The sequence below is a fragment of the Chiloscyllium plagiosum genome, unplaced genomic scaffold, assembly GCF_037043375.1.
Source record: "Chiloscyllium plagiosum isolate Xiang-an unplaced genomic scaffold, Cpla_swu_hap1 HiC_scaffold_34, whole genome shotgun sequence".
NCBI lineage: Eukaryota > Metazoa > Chordata > Chondrichthyes > Orectolobiformes > Hemiscylliidae > Chiloscyllium > Chiloscyllium plagiosum.
In genome coordinates, this window is record NW_028270172.1 from 17,558,934 (window position 1) to 17,584,988 (window position 26,055).

The following is a 26,055-nucleotide window of genomic DNA, read 5'->3' on the forward strand; positions in this document are numbered from 1 at the left end:
GTTGCCTTTTGGGCCAATTAGGATTCTTCCTGTCATCTTAGAAATCCAGTCATGGTTAGGGTTCTGCAAATCAAACTACTGAGAAATCCCCAGGAGAGCATGTTGTTGCTCCAGAATTCCCTCCCTTCACCAGTGCTCCTTTTGCTCCTTTTCCACACTGTGATTAATTTCAGTGCATGAAAATTGTTACATCCCCTCAGTAAGACCAAAGGCCTTTTTGAACTGGAGCATCCAATCCAAACTTCCTGTACTCATTGCTGCCTTGGAACTTTGGTTTTTTAAAAATGATTTCAAAAATATGTTTTGTTCATACAAAATATTGATATGTATACATATATAGTCACAAACACAGTTTGGTTCTGTCTAGTAGCGCATCCAGAAAACAAACATTGCAGTTTGACTCTCTCCAAATAAACCAAAGACATCTCTTATTTGAACAAGACTATACTTACATGTATTTGAGACACCATGAGGGTCCGATAACTGAATGGATCCCAACTTAAATTTGGTAGACGGACCTCAGACAGTGGTCTTTTCCCACTGTGCCTTGGCAGCAGCTGCCCCAAGTTTTGGTTCGTTCCTCAGCATGTAGCCCTGGTGCTTGGAAAGTGCCAGTCCATAACATATGGTCAGGGTAAATTCGTGTTCTGGAAGACCAACAAGTTTTGGACAGACCAGCAGTATCTTTCACCGAGTTGCTGGTCCTACAGGCATTCCAGGGAACAGACCGGGCAGCACAGAGTCCTGTGTTATGAAGCTGCTTGGGATGAAGCTCGCCAAAAACCACTGCATCTTTCTTCAGACTTCCTTTACAATGGTACATTCCAGAAGGCGATGTGTGACAGTTTCTTGGAACTCATGACCCCAAACTTTAGGTCTATCATACATCAGGAAACACTGACCTAAATCTTTCTGTGTGCTTAGCTCCCCCACTCCCAGTCCAATTTATTCAGAGCTCATCCTGTCAGAGCAGCTCCCTCTTCCTCCAACACTACTGCCAATGTCCCATGAATCAAAATCCCTTCTCAATCATTCTTTAAACCATGTGTTTAATTCTATAATCTGGAACCCTATGCCAATTAATGCATGGCTCAGGCAACAGAGATAATTACCTTTCAACATTAATAAATAACATCTGTAAATATTAGTTACTGACAGTAGTTACTGCCTCAAAAGATTCAACTAATTTCATTAAACGTGTCTTACCCCTTCAATAGTTACACTATCTCTCCGTGCTTAGTTCTAACTTCTCCCAGTGTTCAGTCATTCTGACCCTAATTAGAGGGACATCTGCTCATAAACCCTTTAGGCAGTTGAACTACCTTCAATTCTGTATCCCAACTGTTCTGTGCAGTGCTTGTACAGCAGCACAAAGTAAGCAATAGCAATAGCTGTAGCTATGGTCCCCTTGTAGTGAGCTCAGAAGTTCTAACATCATTACCAATAATGATATCTAGAATTGCTGTGCTTAAGGGTTACAGCAAGCTCCCACTGGCTTGGCACTGATTAACATAATTTTTTGTAACTATAAAGCAGAAACAGCCTATTTAGTTCCAATAATCCATCCTATCATTTAAGAAGTACTTAGATACATTTTTATAATGCCAAGACATCCAAGGCTGGGGGCCAAGTGCTAGAAAATGGGATTAGACTATTCAGGTGACTTGTTTTTTTGACCACAAGACACAGGAGCAGAAATTAGATTATGTGGCCCATTGAGAGTGCTCTGCCATTCAATCACGCCTTATATGTTTCTCAACCCCGTTCTCTTGCCTTCTCCTTGTAACCTTTGATCTCTATGGCATACTTGATAGGCCGAGGGGCTTTTTCCTGTGCTGTAGGCCTGTATAATTATGATTCTATTAGAATTTGCAGTATGACACAGTATAAGAGAGCACTGGCTTATTGAATCTTCATAGCTTTTTTGAAGAGTAATGCAGTTAGAATGGACACCTTTTACTTCCCTGAAAACAACAATGGAGATCACGGCAGGTCAGACAGCGTCCATGGAGAGCATGCCATCGTTTCGAGCCCTTCTACTCCCCATATCTCTGCAATTACTTCTTGTTTAAATATTTATCCAATACTCCCATGAAGTTATTCATCCTACTTTCATCAGCATATCTGGCAGTGCATTCTGAACACTAACCACTTCTGTATAAAGAGGCTTTTACCAATTTCTTAAATCTGTGTCATCTGCTTATTGATCCTTCAGCCTTTAAAAACTCTGGCCGAATTTTTCCGCATTTTGACTCTGCTATTTCTGGGGACTTTGATAGATGGTTTCCCATCAGGGCCCATAGTGACTTTCTTCATCCAATCTTCTGTTGTTCCCCTCACTAATTAGGCACTGGGGCTCAACGCTCACTCTCCTCATTCAATCAGGCAGCAGCAGAGGTGGAAGTACTCACCTGGACCTTCTGGCGTTCACACTAAGGGTGCCGTATTTAAACCCCATTGTACACCACTTCAAATGCTGCACGGTGGCACAGTGGTTAGCACTGCTGCCTCGCAGCGCTAGAGATCCGGGTTCAATTCCCGCCTCTGGCGACTGACTGTGTGGAGTTTGCATATTCTCCCCGTGTCTGCGTGGGTTTCCTCCGGGTGCTCCGGTTTCCTCCCACAGGCCAAAGATGTGCAGGTCAGGTGAACTGGCCATGCTAAATTGCCCATAGTGTTAGGTAAGGGGTAAATGTAGGGGTATGGGTGGTTTGCGCTTCGGCGGGGCGGTGTGGACTTGTTGGGCCGAAGGGCCTGTTTCCACACTGTAAAGTAATCTAATCTAATCTAATCTAATCTAAAGCCAGGGACTGCCCTCCATAGCCTGCTGCTCTATCATTTTTCTGGATGAGATGTTGCAGAAAGACAAGGTGGCATCCTGCTTCAGAGAAAGAAAGGCTCCTCGTGGATTATCAATGAAAGCCACGGCACCTGACATGAGCAACCTGGACACAGTCAGTCAGTGGCATGTTGTGGACCAAGAGAAATGCAGTCATGTGGAAAGAAATTAACAATCTTCTGCGCTCTACAGGAGTATGTCACCATCTCCACCTCCACACTCACTCTAACTCTGCCACTACAGTCAGATCACCAAGGTTAATGATGCTCAACTCTGAATGGTTCACACACACTGAAACTACTCACCCTCTCTGCCCCTACTGCTCTTCAGTGGGGCCAAGTTATCACCTCTGCTGCTCGTGCACCATCACTTGCAGCCCTTTCATCCCACTTTGGTTTTACTGCAGGAGAAACTGTCGCACAACAGAGGCAAGAGATTCGGCCAACATTCGGTTACTCACCCCTCACAAGAAGATTGTCAAGATGGGATAGAAAGGACAGAGACCATTCATGGGGACTTAACAAGACTTCTATTTTGAGGCAACCCAGTAAGCGTCATGCACTGTGCTCCACTGCTCTTTCATGACCACCACTGTTAATTTATTCTTAAGATACTCGGGTTTCCACCACTACGGCATAATGAATTACCTCTCTTTTCCTATGCAAGTACCAGTGGCACCCACACAACTGCTGCCTTGAAGAAGCCAATCCCTCAGAGGATGCACAGGTTAAACTCAGAGACATGTCACTGCAGCTGGTCGAGGAAGAAATGGCCTATAACGCTGGCACTCTGATGTCAGCCACAGGCCAGCCCCATGCTAAGCCTTAGGCAGGTAATGACCCCATGCTGTCCACCATCGATAATTCTGACCTAGAAATGCAAAGGAGCAGCAGGCAGCTATGTCAGAGACATTCAGTAAAGAGAATCCAAAGTTGGTGGGGTCCACCCATATTATTAGCACCATGTTAGCTCCAGCACGTTTGTCCAGCTGTCTCCACAGGACGTTGCCAGATGCCCTAGAAGCCAACACCAAAAGACCACTAAATGTGTCAGAAATGCACAAAGACCATTGTTTTAACCATTCATGCTCAGCATCAGCAGCAAGGCAAGAAGAAGACAAAGTTCCTTGACTTCACTCCACGGTTCCCTTTCTCCCAAGGAGACAGGGTGTGCAAGCAGGCAACCAGACAGAGAATGAACCACATATAGATTCTGCTGAAGTCTCCTCTCAGCTTACTCCAGAGGTACCCAGACTGTCCTCCTCCACCCTGTCTGAAATCCCCGACCCTGTAAAAGTTGTTGCCGAGGAGGGTGAGTCAGTAGCGAGGTAGGACACTCTCAGCACATCTGTGCCCTCTAGCTAGAAACACCTGGGGTCATCCGCCAAAGCTTCCAGGCCTGTCGGATCCATTACAGAGCCAGATTCAGGACTGCACCTAGACATACTGGGAGGGCAAAATGAAATGCTCTGAGGGCACATAAGTGGCACATCAATGTCAGTATGCTTCTATTGTCACATCTTCGATCGACTGTTGATTTAGCTGTAGCACTGATTATGTGACTACAGTGTCAGAGTTAAGCAGTCTTTTTGTACATCTCAAGGAGGACAGAAATTATACTGGTGGGGCATTGCTCATCTCAGAGAAGCATCCTGGAAAGCAATTGATTTCTCACATCCTTCAATTCTCACATTTGTGAATGCAGTCAAATCTTAGTACTTTGATGAGAAGATTGCTGACTGTAAAATTAACATGAATGTCTTGTGATAGGCCTTTGCTTTATACATGTTCCACATTATGGCAATTTAATGTGTGTACATGCTCATTCACTATTGCACACTTCTCCACCCCTTTCATTTAAGAAATATCCCCAAATGTTCCTCTCAGTCGTTGGTTTACTGCATTGCCACGCCCACAACTGTAATCCACTGTTTACCCACTGAAGCTAAGATGCTGTTGATTTGCAGATGCCCCCATCACACAGTACCCGTTTCCTCCTATGGTCCAGAGCTCATCCTTATATTTGGAGTTGTCCCCGCTGCATCCCAGTATAATGCATTCAATTAGACTTGAGTTTCCCACTTTCCACTACAGTGCATGCACTACCCCTTGATAATGTTCCTTCACATTACTGGCCAAACCCTCAGGGATGACTCTGGCTCAGCTGCCAATTGCATGGATATGTTCTCCAGATCCTGGTTGCACTAAGTGCCTGATTAACCATGGCCAATCCCCTGGACTGAGAGTGGATAATGCTTTTGACTGAGATTTGTAACAATCCTTTACTGACTGAAGACCCTTTTTACTCTACTCAGGACTCTTCTCCTTTGACTTTCAGATAGGACCATTTGGCTGAAGCGCACACACTATGTTTGATGGTTAAGTCGTTGACACATGCTGTCGGTGCAATTTGATAAAGCATGATACTTTATGGCAACATATCTACCCTGCTGACTGTTCAGTGCTGGCAACCATGGCAAGCTGCTTGTCTGTTCTAAAAAGCAACGCAAGGCTGTGAGCATGTAAGGTCTCACTGAAGGGACAATGTGCAAAAAGACAAGTCAAGACAGATGCTGTGCATGTTCAAGAAAATGTAAAGTGGGTGAGGGCTGAGAAAGTAAGTTAAGATCCATGACAGGTTTCCTGTGCAGATGCAGAAGTTGGGTGGGTGTCCCTGTGCACAGAGTGACTTGCAGCACCATTGCAATGTGAGGTGTTGGCGAGCTCACAAGTGCAGTAGTGAAATGTTGAAATGCAGTATGAGTTAGTTTGAGGTCAGCTATGATGGTATGGTGAGGCTGGTGTTTCACCAATGCCAACCTCTGCAGACAAAGTGGGGAAGGCAGTCCGTGCCCACAATGCGCAAAGAGCTACTGGTGAAGTGCCCTTCAGATAAAGCCCTGGGGCAGCACGGTGGCTCAATGGTTATTACTGCAACCTCATGGTGCCAGGAACCCGTGATCGAGTCCACCCTTGGGTGTCTATCTGTGTGGAATTTGCACATTCTCCCTGGGTCTGCAGGGATTTCCTCCAGGTGCTCTGATTACCTCCCACAGTTCAAAAATGTGCAGGTTAGGTGGATCGACTATGCTAAATTGCCCACAGGGTCCAGGGATACAGAGGCTTGGTGGATTAGTCATTGGCAATGCAGAGTTGCAGGGATAGGGTAGGGGTTAAGTCTGGGTGGAATGTTCTTTGGAGGGTCGGTGTGGACCCGATGGGCCAAATAGCCTATTTCCACACAGGAGAGATTCTATGATTCAAGCCACAGATGCAAGTTGTGAACTGCATCTGCCAGGGAACTGCTCTGACCTTAAAATTGGGATGTGCTGCTGTCTGGTTTCCCACAGAAGCATGAGAATCACAAATTGCAGGTAAGTAAGGCAAGGTTAGCTAATAACAAGATGCAAAAATATGAAAACAAGGTGTCTTACTAACAAGACACTCATCTAGTCATTTAAATTTCAAGGGGAAAATCAGAGATATTTTCTTGACAACATGAATGAAAACTTTTCAGATTTATCGCTATTGTCCATGCCATTCTGCCCTTCAATCTTTCACGACTTTAAGCATCTCTTTGCTTATCTCTTCACTGTTTTGAGAGGTATAATCCCATCTTCTTCAAAATAGCATCCTGCCACCACATTTCATTCAACTCTGTAGTCATAATTTTATATTCTTTTCTGCCCCATGTACTTACACAGCTTCCACTTCAAGGTATCCATGTAACATACGCCTGTTCTTTCCCAAAGAATCATAAAGCCTTTTATGACCTATCTAGACTCCTAGGTGCTTCAAGGTCTCCAGAAAGAAGGCTAGTTGCTCTCTGCCGTCTAGAAACTAATTGATTTTCCCTCACAAAAAATGCATCTATAACCTGCTAGACAGTCACAGGAGAGGAGAGCAGGTGTTAGTACCAGAGATGTTCAATGTGACACCTTGAAAACCTGCAGCAGTGAAATAAAAGTTAAGGGTGTTGCGAACTTGACAAGAGCTGAAAACATAACTTTGGGAGGTATTACCGTGGATCCTAATGGAAAATGGCAGAGCCTAGGTTTTGTTTAGTTTCCTCTCCTTTGAGGATAGTCTAGTAAACCTTGTAAGAATGGAATCTTCTGTTAAAAGCAGGACCTTATTACTGCAACATAAAGCGCGAGCACAAAGAGACCAAGGCCAAGGATCGTGGTCAGCAACACACGTGGCACACATGTGCCAGATTTTCCAAGTGGACTTGCAATTGGGCACTGGGGATATGCCCCTTGTGGTGCAGGTCAGCTCCAGGCAAATAATGCACCTTCCTGTTACGCTCGCCTTAAAAACAAGATCCTGCTTGAGGACCAGGAATGGGTACTTGAGGACTTTTGGGGGCCGGGCAACTACTGTTGGGCAGGCACCAGAGTTAGGGTCTGATCAGGTGCTAAAGGAGGCAAGTGAAACCAAATGGAAATGTAAGTGACATTCACTTCCTTGACCTCACAAATGCTGGCAAGATCAATGCTGGAAGACATCTGTAGTACAATCCAAATATATCTGGTGGTTTCAGAAACCATTGAGATTTAAGTATTGGAAGGAACCAACATCTACCTATTTAGAGAAGAAATACTGTCAGTTGTTTCAATGTCATAAATTTATACCTTTTTCTGGGACTTTCAAATCATTGTAACCATCTATTGTAATTAATATTGAACACGACTTCTGAACAAAAATAAACCAAGTAAACCAGATATAAAATGAAATTATTTGATAACTAAAAGCAGTGGCTCCTGCATTCATCATTTGTGTTTCAAACTTTAGATGCGAGATATCAGTTTATAAAAGATTCTAAAAATACTGTTATGGGAAACTGCTCTGTGAAACTGCACACATACTGGTTTAAAAAAAAACCACAGACCGATAAATTCATTTGGACCCAAATATATCTGCATCCACTTGCATATTCCCGAATTGAGTGCCACTCACTTTCGTTTGTGGAAGATGATGTCAAGCTCAACACGAGGCAGGTGGCAGTGACTGCAGGGGGTAAAGTCCTTGTGTACACCTTTCCTCATTGGAGAGAGATATGCTGGATAGCAAATCGAGTGTGAGCATTGGCAATAGTAAGTCACAATGATGGATGCAGACACTGAGGATCCTGGTTATCAAAGAGTATACCTGTGAGTGGTAGGACTGCTTTGAATCTAGTAAATGGGTTGTGCAGACTCACTTAGAGCAAGAAGAATTATGTGTTGATTTTTGCACTGTAGAAAGACAGTTAACAACCAATTTAAGGTAATCAGTCAAGCTCATATATGGCTCATTTATAGTTGCTAGAAATGATGTACATTTATACATAGGAGCCCATTTTCTGCAAATAAAAAGCATGCATTCATGCCTCGCATCTTTTTTGTATTAACCAGAGGCTTGGAGGTGTCCATAGTTCCACATTGCTTTCTCCACAGTAATGCATCATCCAATCAAGGTTGACTTCCCAACCAATCAGCACCTGGTTCTCTTGTAGTATAACTTGCTGGGATCATTAAAATTCAGCACCTCTGTATTTGCCCTGAGGAGTGCAAGTCAAAAAGCTTCTCCCTTTTCAATAATACTCAAAAACAAATACGTCCAATAAGGACCAAATCAACAGTTCCGTGATGATAATCATGGGCCGAATACTGACCCATTTGTTGGAGGTGCAGGTTGCAAAATATACTGATGAAATTGCATTAACCATAATTTTGTTCAAATGACTTTTGTGAAGTTAAACCATGGAATGATTTCACAATGCCTTCTCTATGTGAATTAGAATGACCCAATTAAGGGGAAATATAAATAGATTTCCTGGACGCCACATGTAAAAAGAGTCCTTGAAAACCTATTCCTATAATCTTCTCTCAGCTCTCTTCCACTTACACACCTTTCTGTTTCCTGCTGGTTTAGCTTGATTCAGCTTTCCTACATTTCTTTCCTGTCTCTCCTAATCAGGCAGATGATAGCATAGCAGTAATGAAACTGGACTAATAACCCAGAACCTAGGCTAACACTCAAAGGACATGGGTTCAAATCCCACTAAAGTCAGTTTGTGAATTTTAAATTCAATTAATAAATCTAGAATTAAAATCTGGTATCAGTAATGATGACTACGATGTCAACTATCTTAAAAACCATCTCGTTCATGAATGCCCTTTAAAGAAAGAAATCTGCCAAGCTTTACCTAGTCTAACTTACATATGACTCTAGATCCACAGCAATGTGATTGACTCTTAATTGCCTTCTGAAATGGCTAGGCAAGCCACTGAGTCCAAGGACAATAAGGGAATAACGACAAATGCTGGCACTGTCCACATCCCACAGAAATATAAAAGAAAGCCCCACAGCCTCTTCCTGTCTGTGCTCAACTCTCCCTATTACTCTGTATCTCCAAACTGCCTCTTCTCTAACAATAATCTGAACTGCTTTCAAATTTCCTAAGGCATTTGGATTGGATATGGCAGGCACATTGAGGTTGGAGGGAGTGATGTGAATTTATGGTTTGGAACGTGTGGAACATGCTCAGGTAAGAGAGAGAGATTAGATAAGCTTTGGTTGGAACAAGGCATTGAGAATAAAGTTACTTGGTTAGCTGAAGCAATGACTAGCATTAACACACTGGCATGCTTAAATTTCTAGTTGGACTGGGGTATAGCAGTATGTGGATGTATGTTTGCTGGTGCACATGAATGGGCCTGTAGTCACAAGATTAAATGAGGGATCTGGTCATATTCCTTGCAAAGCATTTACAGCAGAGGAGCAGGCTATTTGGGGTGTAGGACAAAGACCTGAAGGAGTGGGCCCAGGTAGACTAAAAGGACACAGGACTAGGGGAACAGCTTGAGCAAAGTGAGGTGGGTAAGAGGTGTGAAAGCTAGTGTAGGAATAGTCCAGCTTGGGAGAAAGAGGTGTGGCATATTGAGCAGGGTTGGGGAGGAATAAGTTTGGATTTCATGGACACTGAAAAAATAGTTGGCACATGAATATGCCGCATCAGTGGACATGTCTAAGGCTTATGAGAACTGGGAGGAGTGACATCCATAAGGAGGTTAACAAATACGTCAATCATGATTTAAACTAATATGGCATAATGGATGGAAAACAAATGCGTAGGCAGCCTAGAAGTGAAAAAATAAGCATTAGATGTGTTGGAAATAAAGTAGTAGAAAGGTGTAAAGAGGATAAAAATTGCAAGAAATAAGTGATCAGGATCATCAGGGGAAAAATTGTTTTATCAACATAACTCAAAATAGAAAGTATATAAGTATACATATAAATCTATAGAACCAGATAAAATTAGGGATCAGAAAGTGTTGATTAAAATAAATACATTTAGGATCACAAAAAAGAAGGGAGGGTTTAGAATTAACAATAGGAAATTCCATGTTCTCACAACCTATCAGAAACAATGTCAGAAGAAGAATCTAAAATATGGAATCACAGAAATGTTAGGTGCTTCTGTTAGTGTTAGGTATGAGATTGGCTTTTGCAATCAGGCTCAGTTGTGCAGACCAGGCGTGATCAGCATGACAACAACCCTCTGAATGGCTCTTGGGTGGTGAAAGGGCAGAATGTGAGTAATATTGCTGAGGGTGGGGAGAATTATCCAGAATGCAAAACAGAAAGGGTATCTCTCTCTCTCTCTGTGCTGTGAAGTTAACTAAAACTGGAAGACAGTGAGCTACCATCTCCCACCATTTGCTATGAACTGTTGGCTCCAAATAGTGACTGAACAATTAATGTGTCAAAAACAGAAATTGCTGGAAAAGCTCAGCAGGTCTGCATCTGTGGAATGAAATCATAGTTAACATCCTGGGTCAAGTGACCCTTCACTTCTGCAATTCTTTCAGTTTTCAATTAGTGAGTCAATTTATCTGCATGCAACAACTTGGAAAGAATAAGAAGCTTGGATACCAGAAAGACTAGAAAGCATGAAGATATTTTTACGGAAACCTGCGAACTGTTGCTTTTGAACTGTTTTCCCCCAGTATTTGTTTGGTTGCCTATGCCTGGCTGCCTGTGTGTTTATGGTTTAAGGAGGGGGTGAGAATTTCAGTCACTAGGATCTCAGTTTTGTTTGCCTTTGGTGGGAGTTGATTTCTTCATAATAAATAGCATTTCTTGTAATGTACAGAGACCTGGTTCGTGTTTTCTGTTAACTTGAGTACAACAGACAGGAAAATTGGGAGCTTGCGCAATTTGAATGAATTCAATTGAGCAAATGAATTGTGTAATTAGACCTTTAACTTTGTGACAATCATAGAATAGTGTATCTCGTGCATCAGGCACTTTTCGAAGTTGGTTGTGACACTATCATTTAGATGCAGACTGATGTAGATGTTCAAATTTGTAGGTATTACCAAATTAGGGTCTATTTGAGAAGACCAAAGGACATTGCTAATATGTTGAGAAAATGGGAAATGGACTAAAAAGGAACAGGTAGATTCAATGCCAGTATGACATGGTACATTTTGGGACAAAAGAAACAACAATAAGAATAACAATGTAAGGAGGCCATAGGAGAGAAGACTAATTTGGGAGGGATGGATTTCCTTTTAAGACTGCTTAAACTACTAAATCTGTAAGTCAGCATTCAGTCAAAAATGAAAAAAAATCACTTCCTTTTTCTAATGTGTGACTGAAAGTTTCCACTTCAAAGACAAAGCTCAGACTGAGAAGCAAGCAGTGGACACGGTGTAGTGGGAACAGAAGTTACTGTAATCATAACAGCACTCTGTGCATGTACTTTCTAGATCTGCAAAAAGATGGCAGAGGTAAACAAAATCTTTAATATGCAAGCTATTGCTTCTGTATTTATGACAAAGTTATTTATTCTGTTTTTCTAGTTGTTGAAGTGAATATGTGTGACAGCTTAGTTTCAATAACAGCATTGTGAAGACACAACATAAGATTTAGAATTTACAAAGAATTGTGGGCGCTGAAGAATTGAAACAAACAAAAACATATTGTTGGAGAAACTCAGCAGGTTTGGCAGCATCTCCAGCAATTTCTGTTTTTTTGTTTATTTAGATATAACAGTTTAATTAATAATCTGGTTTTCACTAAACACTACTGTTATTTTTCAGATACCTGTCACTGGGTTTCCAGGCATCACCGACGATTATTTCTACTTTCTAATGTTTGACCCTTCATTGGTTTCAACATCTTGTGAAACATCAGGCGTCAGAAACTTTGGGAAGATTTTTATGCCCTGTTTTTATTCAGTTGTATTTCTGACAGGACTTCTGGGGAACTCTTTGGTTGTTGTGATATACGTTTACTATGAGAAGCTGAAGACCGTGACAGATGTCTACATGATGAATCTGGCGATTGCTGACTTGCTCTTTCTCTGCACCCTGCCATTCTGGGCGGTTGATGCATACTCTGAATGGATTTTTGGAACTTTTATGTGCAAACTTGTGAATGGTGCATACACTGTCAATCTTTACAGCTGTATGCTAATACTCACCTGTATAAGTGTCAACAGGTACAAATCTATTGTTCAAGCAACAAAAATGCTTAATAATGGAAAGAAAATACTTCACAGTAAGTTAGTGTGTGTGAGCATTTGGGTATTTGCAATCATTTTGACTCTTCCAGAATTCATACTAAGCAAAGCATATTCTGGATTACCTGATAAAACAATCTGTACTGTAGTATATCCTTCAGATTTCAGTAGTGTCATCAAAGTAGGAGTGTATGTAACCCAGTTGGTAGTGGGATTTCTGATACCCTTTCTGGCCATGATCATTTGCTATTCAGTCATCGCAAAAACTCTGCTCCAGGATAAGGGGTTTCAGAAGCAGAGATCATTAAAGATTATCGTTGTAGTTGTAGTTGCATTTGTGATTTGTGAGCTGCCATTCAGCATTATTTTGTTGATGCAAACTCTACAGATCTTCAGTGAAGAAATTCCTAGTTGTGAATACACAGTGAATGTAGACTATGCAATTATTGTAACGGAGAGTTTAGCATATCTACACTGTTGTCTCAATCCTATTCTTTATGTATTTCTTGGTGTGAAGTTTAGAAATAGTTTTCTGAAGATTTTAAAAGATATTGGCTGTATCAGTCAAAAACAAATGGCTGGGCTTCTGAAAACTGAGTGTGAGACATCACGACCTGTCTCAGGTGTATCCGAATCAACAAGTATACATCCTTTATAACAGATACTGTTTGTACCAGTGTTGATTGCTGGAAATGGCATTATAATTTCACGAAAGGTTTTCCCATTGGAAGGATAGGACCAGCTCTATTTACCAAAGAGTAGCCCCTAGGCACCCATATTCCTGCCATAAAAACAACAAATTGCAATTGTCTAGTTCCCACTCTAAACTCCCATTCCTCTGCCACTTGACATTCATTAAAAATGCTGGAATATGCTTTACACCACATATATATTAAATCAATAATAGTAAAGTGGTTGTCCTTTGTACAAAGAGATTTTTATGTTCTTCATAGCTGAATTTTTGAATGGCTTCCCTAATCTCTCCCTTCAACTTTGGTGGAAACTATGACCAAACAAAAATGTCAACTTCAATGACTGACTGTAATATCAGAAAATCAGTGCTTTGAACATGACCATTCTGGCTTAATTAAATTGAATTCCATTTTGTACAAGTTTCTTCTTACCATGTTTTAATCCAAAATTGTGAATAGTGTTTAGCAGCTGTAAGTATAAAATATGTTTAACTAAATGGAAATCTATAATTACATACATAAATGTTTGACAGATTTGTTTAATATGTTGAAGTCTCAGTCTTATAATTCATATATTTCTTGGAGAGTGTGGAGTTTGGATACTATTTTATTAGCCCAGAAACCAATTGTTGCAGATGTGAAATATGAGACATTATAGCCTGTGCCAAGCACATCCGACACGGATAGGAATTTTTAAAAAAATTCATTCACAAGATGAGTGTGTCGCTGCTTAGGCCAGCATTTATTGCTCATCCTTAACTGTCCAGGGGACAGTTTAGAGTTAACCACATTGCTATGGGTCTGGAAACACATGTAGGCCAGACCAAGATTACAAGTATACAGAGGAACCTCGATTATTTGGCATTTGATTATCCGAATTTCGGATTATCCGAACAAGATTGCAAGGTCCCAATGCTTGGCTAAACTGTGTTATCCGGCATGTGATTATCTGAACAAAATACTCCCACCCGTGTTGTTCCAATAATTGAGATTCCTCTGTATATGTGAAATAGCAGCATTTGCAAAGGAATCCCTGTATGTATTTTTAGAAATACGCATTAATGTGCTGTGCATTACCACTTTTTTCAGATTTCTAACATTTAATGTCATGATTTTAGGTTATTTTTCCATAAATTACTTAATATGTAATCAAATATTATCTGGAATATGATAAAAAAAACTCATTTTAGAAAACAGCATTTTGAATAATGTGGATTATTTTAAAGAGACATTTTTGTTATATATGTAATTACTTATTACCATTATTTTATTCCTCACAGTACATCAAAACAATGGATCTGGATTTATCTTGAATTTTGGTGTCAATTTTCTTTCCTCCATAGTAACATATTATTTAAATGCATAACCACACATTTTATTTACTTGATAATAATTTTATGGTTTATGGAGAATTGGACATCACATCAGAATAATGTAGCTCCACAGAGTATCAACCATCACTGACTGTATGAGGATTTCTCTGGGGAGCTCTGGCATTGGGGATCTCTGTGAACTGCTCTACTTGAATCTCCAGCCATGCTCTTCAGAATGCAAAACATCTGACCTTTTCACAGCAATGAAGGGGACCATCATCCTCAAGTTCTCCAGCTCAAGCCCTTTTCAAACATGCATGGAAAATCTCTGCGGAATATTAAAACAGAACAGTACTGGAAGAATCAGATCAGGTCACTGTGGCTTTTGCAGCTGACCAGCTCAGTCGATAAACTTTGATATCACAGTCAGGCCCAAAAGACATTGGTTCAAGAGGTTTTTTTTCAGGTAACTGCATAGCAGCAATGTCAGAAATACAGGTCAGAATTTTCCCAGGGTTTGAAAGACATGGGCAAAAGTCGGGAAAACACAGCAAGAAGGTAAAAATGAGATTCTCAACGTCAAGAAATTTTCCCGTTAAGGTTTCAACAAATGAGAATCTTAAGTTTTGAGGGCCCTATTTGCGTGCATTAGCATCTCATTATTAGCAAACATCATCTTCTTTACATCCAGACCACTATCCTCCCAGGTTCCAATGAGAAATTAGATGGCATCAATTTCTGATTTGAACACCAGACAAATAAGCCAGCAGTTGGCTGGTTCCTTCTCTGGGCCTCTGTGTTGACCAGCGTTCCCCACATCTCAGAACAAAGTCCATGGGCAGTGACCACCTGCATCATCCAACCACAGAAGTTGTCATCGGCAAAGCACCAGCCTCATATCATCATCATCATAGCATATCTTGGATTAGCTTATAATGGATCTGCATTTCAATACTGCACTTTGGAGCTTACATTGTATTTGCCAGATCACTTTACACGTAGGGGCAGGCACTCATGCAGCAGAATAGAATGCATCCAGGGCTATTAGCTTGCTTTCTTAGTATTCATTCACTCTGCGCTTAGTTGAAAGCTTGCAGTATCTCTGTCTTGCTTTTTTGTACAAACAGAATATCAGGTAGCTTTTCACACTTGCTAGCACTGAACACTCAATTAGGTGGACACGTTAATGTAAATCATTGTGTGTGTCAATGTCACAGCTACAGGATGTGACAGCAAATATGCAGCAAACACACTGCATGCTGTTCAAATGAATGGCTATGTTTGAAAACCTAAGAGGAGTAGTTCTAAGTCTAGTGTTATGGACTAAGCTAGACCACTCAAAACATTCTTAAGCAGGCAGCTTAGACCATAGTTTTACAATTTGTTTCGGTAAGTGTACAGTGAAAATTACCTGGAGTAAGTTCACTAGATTGACTACTAGATTTTAAAACAGACAAAAATTTATTCACAAAATTACGCAAAGAACAGAATAAAGAACCACAACAGAACTCAACCTATCCAACTAGACTTAATTATGCTGTTTCAAATATACACAACAATCCTAATATGAAAACTCCCTTTAAAAACCATAAGACCATAAGACATAGGAGTGGAAGTAAGGCCATTCGGCCCATCGAGTCCACGCCGCCATTCAATCATGGCTGATGTGCATTTCAGCTCCACTTACCAGCGTTCTCCTCGTAGCCCTTAATTCCTCTAGACAACAAGAATCTATCAATCTCGGCCTTGAAGACATTTAGCGTCCCGGCTTCCACTGCACTCCGTGGCAATGAATTCCACAGGCCCACCACTCTCTGGCTGAAGAAATGTCTCCGCATTTCTGTTCTGAAATGACCCCCTCTAATTCTAAGGCTGTGTCCACGGGTCCTAGTCTCCTCGTTTAACTGAAACAATTTCCTAGCATCCACCTTTTCCAAGCCATGTATTATTTTGTACGTCTCTATTAAGTCACCCCTTAATCTTCTAAACTCCAACGAATACAATCCCAGTATCCTCAGCCGTTCCTCATATGTTAGACCTGTCATTCCAGGGATCATCCGTGTGAATCTCCGCTGGACACGTTCCAGTGCCAGTATGTCCTTCCTGAGGTGTGGGGACCAAAACTGGACACAGTACTCCAAATGGGGCCTAACCAGAGCTTTATAAAGTCTTAGTAGTACATCTCTGCTTTTATATTCCAACCCTCTTGAGATAAGAGACAACATTGCATTCGCTTTCTTAATCACGGACTCAACCTGCATGTTTACCTTTAGAGAGTCCTCGACTAGCACTCCCAGATCCCTTTGTGCTTTGGCTTTATTAATTTTCTCACCATTTAGAAAGTAGTCTATGCTTTTATTCTTTTTGCCAAAGTGCAAGACCTCGCACTTGCTCACGTTAAATTCCATCAGCCATTTCCTGGACCACTCTCCCAACCTGTCTAGATCCTTCTGTAGCCTCCCCACTTCCTCAGTACTACCTGCCTGTCCACCTAACTTCGTATCATTGGCAAACTTCGCTAGAATGCCCCCGGTTCCCTCATCCAAATCATTAATATATAATGCGAACAGCTGTGGCCCCAGCACCGAACCCTGCGGGACACCGCTCGTCACCGGCTGCCATTCTGAAGAAGAACCTTTTATCCCAACTCTCTGCCTTCTGTTAGACAGCCAATCCTCAATCCATCCCAGCAGCTCACCTCGAACACCATGGGCCCTCACCTTGCTCAGCAGCCTCCCGTGTGGCACCTTATCAAAGGCCTTTTGAAAGTCTAGATAGACCACATCCACTGGGTTTCCCTGGTCTAACCTACTTGTTACCTCTTCAAAAAATTCCAACAGGTTTGTCAGGCATGACTTCCCTTTACTAAATCCATGTTGACTTGTTCTAATCAGACTCTGCTCTTCCAAGAATTTAGAAACCTCATCCTTAATGATGGATTCTAGAATTTTACCAACAACCGAGGTTAAGCTGATTGGCCTATAATTTTCCATCTTTTGCCTTGATCCTTTCTTGAACAAGGGGGTTACAACAGCCATCTTCCAATCATCTGGGACCTTTCCTGACTCCAGTGACTCTTGAAAGATCTCAACCAATGCCTCTGCTATTTCCTCAGCCACCTCTCTCAGAACTCTAGGGTGTATCCCATCGGGGCCAGGAGATTTATCAATTTTAAGACTTTTTAACTTTTCTAGCACTATCTCTTTCGTAATGGCAACCATACTCAACCCAGCCCAGTGACACCCTTTAATTTTTGGGATATTACTCATGTCTTCCACTGTGAAGACTGACGCAAAGTACTTGTTAAGTTCTCCTGCTATTTCCTTATCTCCCATCACTAGGCTTCCTGCATCAGTTTGAAGTGGCCCAATGTCTACTTTTGCCTGTCGTTTGTTTCTTATGTACTGAAAGAAACTTTTACTATTATTTCTAATATTACTGGCTAGCCTACCTTCATATTTGATCCTCTCCTTTCTTATTACACTCTTTGTTATCCTCTGTTTGCTTTTGTATCCTTCCCAATCTTCTGATTTCCCACTGTTCTTAGCCACTTTATAGGATCTCTCTTTTTCTTTAATACATTTCCTGACTTCCTTTGTCAGCCAAGGTTGTCTAATCCCTCCCCGGTTAATCTTTCTTTTCTTGGGAATGAACCTCTGTACAGTGTCCTCAATTATACCTACAAACTCCTGCCATTTTTGCTCTACTGTCTTCCCGGTTAGCCTCTGCTTCCAGTCTATTTTAGTCAGTTCCTCTCTCATGCCCTCATAATTACCTTTATTCAACTGTAACACCATTACATCCGATTTTGCCTTCTCCCTTTCAAACTCCAGACTGAACTCTATCATATTATGGTCGCTACTTCCTAAGGGTTCCCTTACTTTAAGATCTTTTATAGAGTCTGGTTCATTGCAAAGCACTAGGTCCAGAATAGCCTGCTCTCTTGTGGGCTCCATGACAAGCTGTTCCAAAAAGCCATCCTGTAAGCATTCCATGAACTCCCTTTCTTTACATCCACTAACAACATTATTTATCCAGTCCACCTGTATATTGAAGTCTCCCATGATCAATGTAACCTTGCCTTTCTGACATGCCTTCTCTATTTCCCGGTACATGTTGCGTCCCTGGTCCTGACCACTGTTAGGAGGTCTATACACAACTCCAATTATGTTTTTTTTGCCTTTGTGGTTCCTCAATTCCACCCACACAGACTCCACATCATCCGACGCTATGTCATTCAATACCATAGATTTAATTTTGTTCTTAACTAACAAGGCAACCCCACCCCCTCTGCCCACCTCTCTGTCTTTTCGATAAGTTGAAAAACCATGGAGGTTTAACTGCCAGTCCTGACCCCCCTGTAACCAAGTCTCTGTGATGCCTACTACATCATAATCATTCACTATTATCTGTGCCATTAGTTCATCGGCTTTGTTATGAATGCTACGAGCATTCAGGTAAAGTGCCTTAATGCTAACTTCCTTATCATTAGAGATGTTGGAAGTCATATGTCCTAAGTTATCCTTGCTTTTTAATGCATTCTCAGTCTGCCTCAATTGTAAATCCGCCTGGAAACATGCTATCCTGCTGCTTATCTTGCCATTTACCTCCATACTCCCTGTCGCTTTCACTTTCCCTTCCCCCCAACTCAGAAGTTTAAAGTCCTACTGACCACCCTATTTATCCTCTTCGCTAGAACATTGGTACCTGATCGGTTCAGGTGGAGACCGTCCCAACGGTACAGATCCCCCCTGTTCCAAAACTGATGCCAATGCCCCATGAAGTGGAATCCCTCTTTCCCACACCAATCCCTTAGCCACGTGTTTACTTGCCTAATTTTCTTGTCCCTATGCCAATTGGCACGTGGCTCGGGCAGTAATCCGGAGATTATGACCCTTGAGGACCTGTGCTTCAATTTCCTGCCTAGTGCTTCGTAATGCCCAAACAGGTCCTCCACCCTAGTCTTGCCTATGTTGTTGGTACCAACGTGGACCACAACAACTGGATCCTCCCCCTCCCGCTCCAATATCCTTTCAAGACGGTCGGAGATGTCTCGCACCCTGGCACCGGGCAGGCAACACACCATGCGAGACTCCCGATCCGGCTTGCAAAGGATACTATCTGTCCCCCTAATTATAGAATCCCCTATAACCACTACTTGTCTATTAGCTCCCCCCTCTTGAATGGCCTTCTGGACCATGGTGCCTTGGTCAGTTGGCTCATCCTGTCCAGAGCCCTTTTCCTCATCCGAACAGGGAGCAAGAATCTCGTACCTGTTGGACAAGGTCAAGGGCTGAGGCTCCTCCACTCCTGAACACCGGTTCCCCCTACCTGCCTCACTTACAGTCACACTCTTTTGTGCCTGATCACTAGCTGAATGTGAATTACTTAATCTCCCATAAACGGATCACATGCTTACAGGTTAAAGATGAAGGGCAGAAAAGAGAGAGAGTTTCAAATAGCTCCATGTTGCACGTCCAACCAGATCAAGACTGAACTAAAACTGCTCAGCTCAGCTAGAGAGCTGACCTTTCATTATACAACCCACTTCTAAAACATGACCACTTTGGCTTGAAGTTTTAAGTGTTTACATATAAACAAAAGGCCTCACAAAATCCTTTTCATCTCTTTAACAAACCAGACTGATCGGAGCCCGGCCCAGTTTATTAACCCTCTGAAAAAATTCAAGGTCAGAGTCTCCTTGAGCCAAGGAACAGCTTTTAGAAAGAAAGGGGACTAGCTTTGTGACACTAGTCATCGGGGACTTGGTCAGTCAGGGCCTGGTCCATTCTCAGCTAAAAAGGTGATGAGATGTCTCGAATGAGTGAGTAGGAATTGCAGAGAACAGGAAGAGTTGAGGGGTGATCTCATAGAGGAGAAAGTGAGGACTGCCCAATGTTGGAGATCAGAGTCAAAACGTGTGGTGCTGGAAAAGCACAGCACATCAGGCAGCATCTGATGAGCAGGAGAGTCCACATTGAACATAAGCTCTTCATCAGGAATGTGATCTCATAGAGGTTTGTAAAATCATGGTGGGGGGGGGGGGGGTCACAGATAAGGTCTTTTCCCCAGGGTATGGGAGTTCAAAACTAGAGGGCATATTTTTAAGGTGACAAGAGATAGATTTAAAAGAGAGCTGAGGGGTAAGTTTTTCCACACAGAATGTAGTTTGTGTGTGGAATGAACTGCCAGAGGAAGTGTAGATCAGGCACAGTTACAACATTTAAAAGACATTTGGGCAGGTAAATGAAACTAGTTTAGTTTGGGAAACCAGGTCAGCATGGGTGAGTTGGACTAAAGGTTCTGTTTTTGTGCTATACGACTCTGTGTCTCTAGGGTTCGTTGAGTGAGAACCATTGAAGGAAAGTGCTGAATACAATAGTAAGAATGGTGGACCATGAATCTTGGTGACAGAAATAGAGTAGTATGAGCAAAGGGAACGTGGATGTACTTGTCCTTGTGGAGTGGCCGAGAGTCATTAACCTCATTGCAGCGTGTTCCCAGGACTGTGGCCAATGCAATGGCCTGGGTGGCTACTTCAGACCAGGCTGGGAGCATTTGAAATGGCTGTGATTTAAATACACCAATGCAACATAAATGCCATAATGTCCCAGCACCAGCAAACATTTCCAACTACTGCTGAGTGCTAGGCAGGGTAAGACAGGCAGTACTGGAGGCAGGATGCATGATTAATAAGGTTTGACAAAATGTGAAAAAATTCACTCAAATTATCTGTGCATCTACACAAATGTGAAAGTATCCTTTTCATAAGTAAATAGATAATGCACAAAACACTTCGAAGATTCATCCTTGATTTCTTCAAGAAGTTATCATTATCCATCTAATCTTAGGTGGAGATTCACCTACAATGGATTATGTTTCTGCTCCTGCAGTTAACTCTGGTGTCCTTCATGGATCTATCCTTGGCCGCCTCCTATTTCTCTTTTACACACTGCCCCTGTGCAACATCATCCAACAACACCTGTTTCCCTTAGTAGGGTAATGATATCCACCACCACCATCTCACAGAGCCCCTGGCTAGGTCTCTCCACTGTATCTAATTTGTCAAACAACTTCTCAGACATCCTGCATTGTGTGGGTAACGACGTAGAGTCATAGAGATTTACAGCATGGAAACAGGCCCTTCAGCCCAACTTGTCCATGCCGCTCAACTTTCACAATTAAACTAGTCCCATTTGCCTGCATTTTGTCCATATCTCTCCATACCTATCCCATCCATGTATCTGTCTAAATGTTTGTTAAATGACAAAATCGAACTTATCACCACCACTACCCCTGGTAGCCTGTTCCAGATGTTAACCACCTTCTGTATAAAAACAACTATCCCTCTGTATCCTTTTATATATCTCCCCTCCCACCTTAAATCTATGCCCTCTAGTTTTAGACTTCTTTACCATGGGGAAAAGCTGTTGGCTATCTACCTTATTTATGCCCCTCATGATTTTATAGAGTTTTTATATACTTCTGCAATAAATATTGAGAAAACTGAAGCCTTCATCTTTGGAACACACTACAAATTCCGTTCTCTAGCTATCAACTCCAGTACTCTCTCTGGCCACTGTATGAGGTTGAGACAGGCAGTTCTCAACACTGGTGCCACATTTGACCCTGAGCTCACCTCTGACTACGTGCCTACGTCATCAGTTTTACTACCTATTTCCATGCATGGAATATTGACTGACAGCATTCACTTCCCTGTTACCTCTGGACATGACTATTCCAGTGTATCCCTGGATAGCCTCCCATGTTCTAAACCTTAAACCATCTACACCCTGTGTCTTAAGGCACAACAAACCCATTCACCCATTATCCCCTTTGTTTGCTGATTTACATTGGAGTCGATAAAATGTGGAAGCACAGCAGGGCAAGCAGCATCACAGGAGAGTTGACGTTTCAGGCAGGACTCTTCATCAGCCAGTCTTGAAGGGTCCTGCCCGAAACGTTGATTCTCCTGCTCTTCTGATGTGCTTGCCCTGCTGTGATTTCTCCAACTCCTCATTTTATCGACTGACTTTCCAGCATCTGTAGTCCTCACTATCTGTGGAATCTTTCTTTTTTGAAAATATATTTTTAGCAAATTTTTTTAACTTTGCAAACATATGAAATTATTAAAAAATACAATCAATAACAAATATCAGTATAATAAAAAGAAAACAAAACACAAATTACTACTGTCTACTAACTACTAACCTACTCTATAATACAAACAAATCATAACACTGTGGAAAGCAACACCGATAAATAAGTAAATAACTAATAGATCAAAAAAAAGAAAGAAAAGCAAAAATAAAACAAAAAACACAGAATAAAGAACAGCTATTCTCGGCGCAAAGCTCCCTGACAGAGGAACGGGAGCATTGCATATATACCCGTATTAACTCAGGAGACCCCCTCCAGGGCCCAGGGTTTGACAAATCTAACCATCCTGGTTAAACAAACACCCTAGTTAAGATAACTGACAAATCTATATCCAAATAACTCAAGTAGGGCTGCCATGTCTTATAAAAATGGTCTGTTGTGTGGTGCACGATGTTTGTAAAAAGGTCCAAGGGAATGTGCTCCATAATTAATATCTGCCATCCCAGCAAGCCCAGTGGGTTCTCAGACACCCAGTTCATCAGAATATTCTTCCGTGCACAGTATGCAAGAATATTAAATAGTTTCTTCCCATGCCTGACTAAAGATGGTAAATTCGGTAGACCTAGGAGGAGAGATATCGGATCTACTTTGACTTCAGTCCTCAATACCCTCCCTATCTCTCCCGCCACAGCGCTCTAGTAAACACGGAGCCTGTGGCATGTCCAGAAGCAATGGGTAAGAGTACCTACACTTATTTTATATTTGGGACACACTGAAGATGTCCCTTATTAAAATTTGCCAGATGGTCTGATGCCAGATGAACCCTGTGCAGAAATTTTAACTGTGTAGCGCACATCCTATTACAGATTGAGATCTTTCGAGCATTCTCCCATATGATCTTCCATATTTTAGAAGAGATCTCCACTCCCAGCTCTTGCTCCCAGACCTCATATAACCGATTAATATTCTTCCAGGCCCTGCCACCCAGCAGGCGATAGAGGGCACTAACCAAAAGGGTGCTTGTGGAACGTAGCAACAACCTCTCTGTATCGGGATTAAAGGGCTTAGTGAGAATCGTAGTCTTCTTCTGGATGAAATCCCTAACCTGAAATAAAAACGGAAAAGGTCTCTGCAACCCGTATTTGTGGCTCAGTTGCTCAAAAGACATCATAACCTCCCCCTCAAACAAGTCTTCCAAACCAGAAACTCCTCTCGCTGCCCATAATTTGAACCCTGAGTCCATCATCCCTGGTCAGAACCCTGGCATGCCAACTATAGGTGTAAGTGGTGAAGTCTAGGATAAGCAGCACATCACCCTCCATGTCTTGATTGTACTAATGACAATGGGGTTCTGGCAGTGGTCCATAACTGTCCTCATCTTATCCATGAAAAACAGATTAGTAAAAGGGCACTTTGCTTGGGGGGCCTCAATATCCAGCCATATTGAGTTTGGATTGTTTCCTAGCCAATTGCAGACAAAGGACAGCAGGGAACTCAACTGATACCTCTTGATGTCTGAGAAATCAACTCCTCCCCCTCCTTGAGGCAACTGCAGTTTAGTAAGTTTGACGAGGGGCCACCCACGATGCCAGACAAAGGAAGCTTCCCACAGGCTTCCACAGCGTTGACCTGGGAAACATTATAGAGTGCGTACACATGGGATAAAACAAACGAGGAAGAACATTCATCGTAATGAGAGATATTTGGCCCAGCCATGAAATTGGAAGAGCCTCCTATCTCTGGAGATCTCGCCTAATATTGTCGAGCAAGTGAGCAAAGTTAGTCTGAAATAACAGGTCAAACTTGGGGCTGATAAAAATGCCTAGGTATTGGAACCCTGCCCGTGACCACTTAAAAGGGAACTTAGGACCACCTTCAAATTCTGGCACATCCTTAAGGTTCCCCAAAGGCATAGCCTCCGATTTTGCAAAGTTAATCTTATATCCTGAAATAGCCCCAAATGAATTGATACATTGTATCAAATGGGGTACGGATGTCATCAGGTTCGATGAAAACAGAAGGAATCATCCGCATACAGTGTAATCTTGTGTGCCCTCGATCCCACTTCCGGAGCAGTTATGTGGACGTTCTGACGAATGGCCTCTGCCAGCGGCTCTATCACCAATGTAAACAACAACGGTGAGAGGGGGGCTGCCTTGCCGACTACCTCTACCAATCCTAAAATTCCCAGACTTCACCCCGTTGGTGATGACCGCGGCCAGAGGGTGGTGACATAAAACCTCCACCCACCTAGCAAAGACACTACCCAATCCAAAATGTTCTAAGACTTAAAAATGATATGGCCATTCCACCCAGTCAAATGCTTTCTCTGCATCGAAGGAAATCACCAACCCATGAATCGATTGTTGCTGACAAACCTTGACCATATTCAGCAACCTTCTAATATTATTAGAGGACCTACGGCCCCTTATAAAGCCTGTCTCCTCTTTAATAATATGGGGCAACACCTTTTACAATCTCAGTGCCAAGATCTTGGACAGAATCTTGAAATCTGAATTTAATAGAGAGATGGTCCTGTATGAGGCACAATCCTCAGGAACCTTCCCCTTCTTAAGAATTAAGGAAATATTAGCTTCTCTTAAAGATGGTGGTAGGCGTTCATGTATATAGGAGTGATTGTACATCTCCAACATCGGCCCTGACAGAATCCCTATAAACTCCTTATAAAACTCACCCGGGAGACCATCAGGACCAGGCTCTTTCCCACTCTGAAGTTGCTTACTTGCCTTCTGTATTTCCTGAACTGTCAAGGGGGCATTAAGGAGAGAGGCCTGTTCCAAGGTTACCCCTGCGAGGTCCAGGTTCTTAAAAAAAGGCTTCAATTTTAGCACTCCGGTCCTCGCAACCTTCAGACTGATACAATTCCGAGTAAAAGCTCCAAAAGGCATTATTAATCTTTTTAGCATCGTGTGTAAGGACCCCAGCACTGTCTCTGATTGCAGTAATGGATTGGGGAGCACGTTTTTTCCGTGTCAGGTACGCTAAATACTTCCCTGGCATATCCCCATATTCGAACAGCCTTTGTCTAGCAAAAGCAAGTTCTTTCTTTGTGTTTTGCGACAGTATTGAATTCAAGGCAGCCTGGAGGGCCTTGATCTGCTGTAGCTTACTCACCGAAGGCCATGCAAAATGTGCCGCCTCGGCAGCTTTCAACCGCCTCTCAAGTAGATGCTGCTGTTCCTCCTTCTGACGTTTCCGGCTAGCCGAATATGAAATAACTAATCACCTAGCAAAGGCCTTAGCAATCTCCCATAGCATAGATGGACTACTAGCTGTGCCTGAGTTGATTGTCAAGAATTCCTGAAACTCCTTCAAAACGTATTCCACAAATTTGAAATCCTGAAGGAGAAAAGGGTCCAAACACCAGTGCCACAAACCTAGCCCTTCACTCTTGGCCTTAACCTCCAAATATACCGCCATGTGATCAGAGATAGCTATATTCCCAATTTTACAACCCATAATCGAATCCAGAAGGGCTGAGGGAGCCAGAAAGAGATCAATCCTCGTGTGACATTTATGTGGGTTTGAAAAAAAGGTGAAGTCTCTGCCGGTAGGGTGAAGACATCTCCAAATATCC

General features: G+C 42.2%; 2 protein-coding genes across 6 annotated transcripts in view; one reads left to right on the forward strand and one right to left on the reverse strand.

The window, feature by feature from the left end:
* LOC122564486 (FYVE and coiled-coil domain-containing protein 1) overlaps positions 1–26,055 on the reverse strand; it is a 186,524-nt gene that overhangs the window by 33,095 nt on the left and 127,374 nt on the right. The gene's annotated exons all lie outside the window — the stretch shown is intronic.
* On the forward strand, positions 11,580–14,362 carry LOC122564487 (C-C chemokine receptor type 9-like). 2 transcript variants are annotated; one of them, XM_043719441.2, is made up of 2 exons: positions 11,580–11,618; positions 11,931–14,362. In XM_043719441.2, exons 1-2 carry the CDS (start codon positions 11,610–11,612, stop codon positions 13,008–13,010), a joined length of 1,089 nt encoding a protein of 362 aa, XP_043575376.1. In that variant the 5' UTR covers positions 11,580–11,609; the 3' UTR covers positions 13,011–14,362. The 2 variants fall into 2 exon arrangements, with proteins under 2 accessions (XP_043575376.1, XP_087834653.1); XM_087978527.1 differs by lacking the exon at positions 11,580–11,618 and adding an exon at positions 11,654–11,830 and having other exon boundaries at positions 11,931–14,361.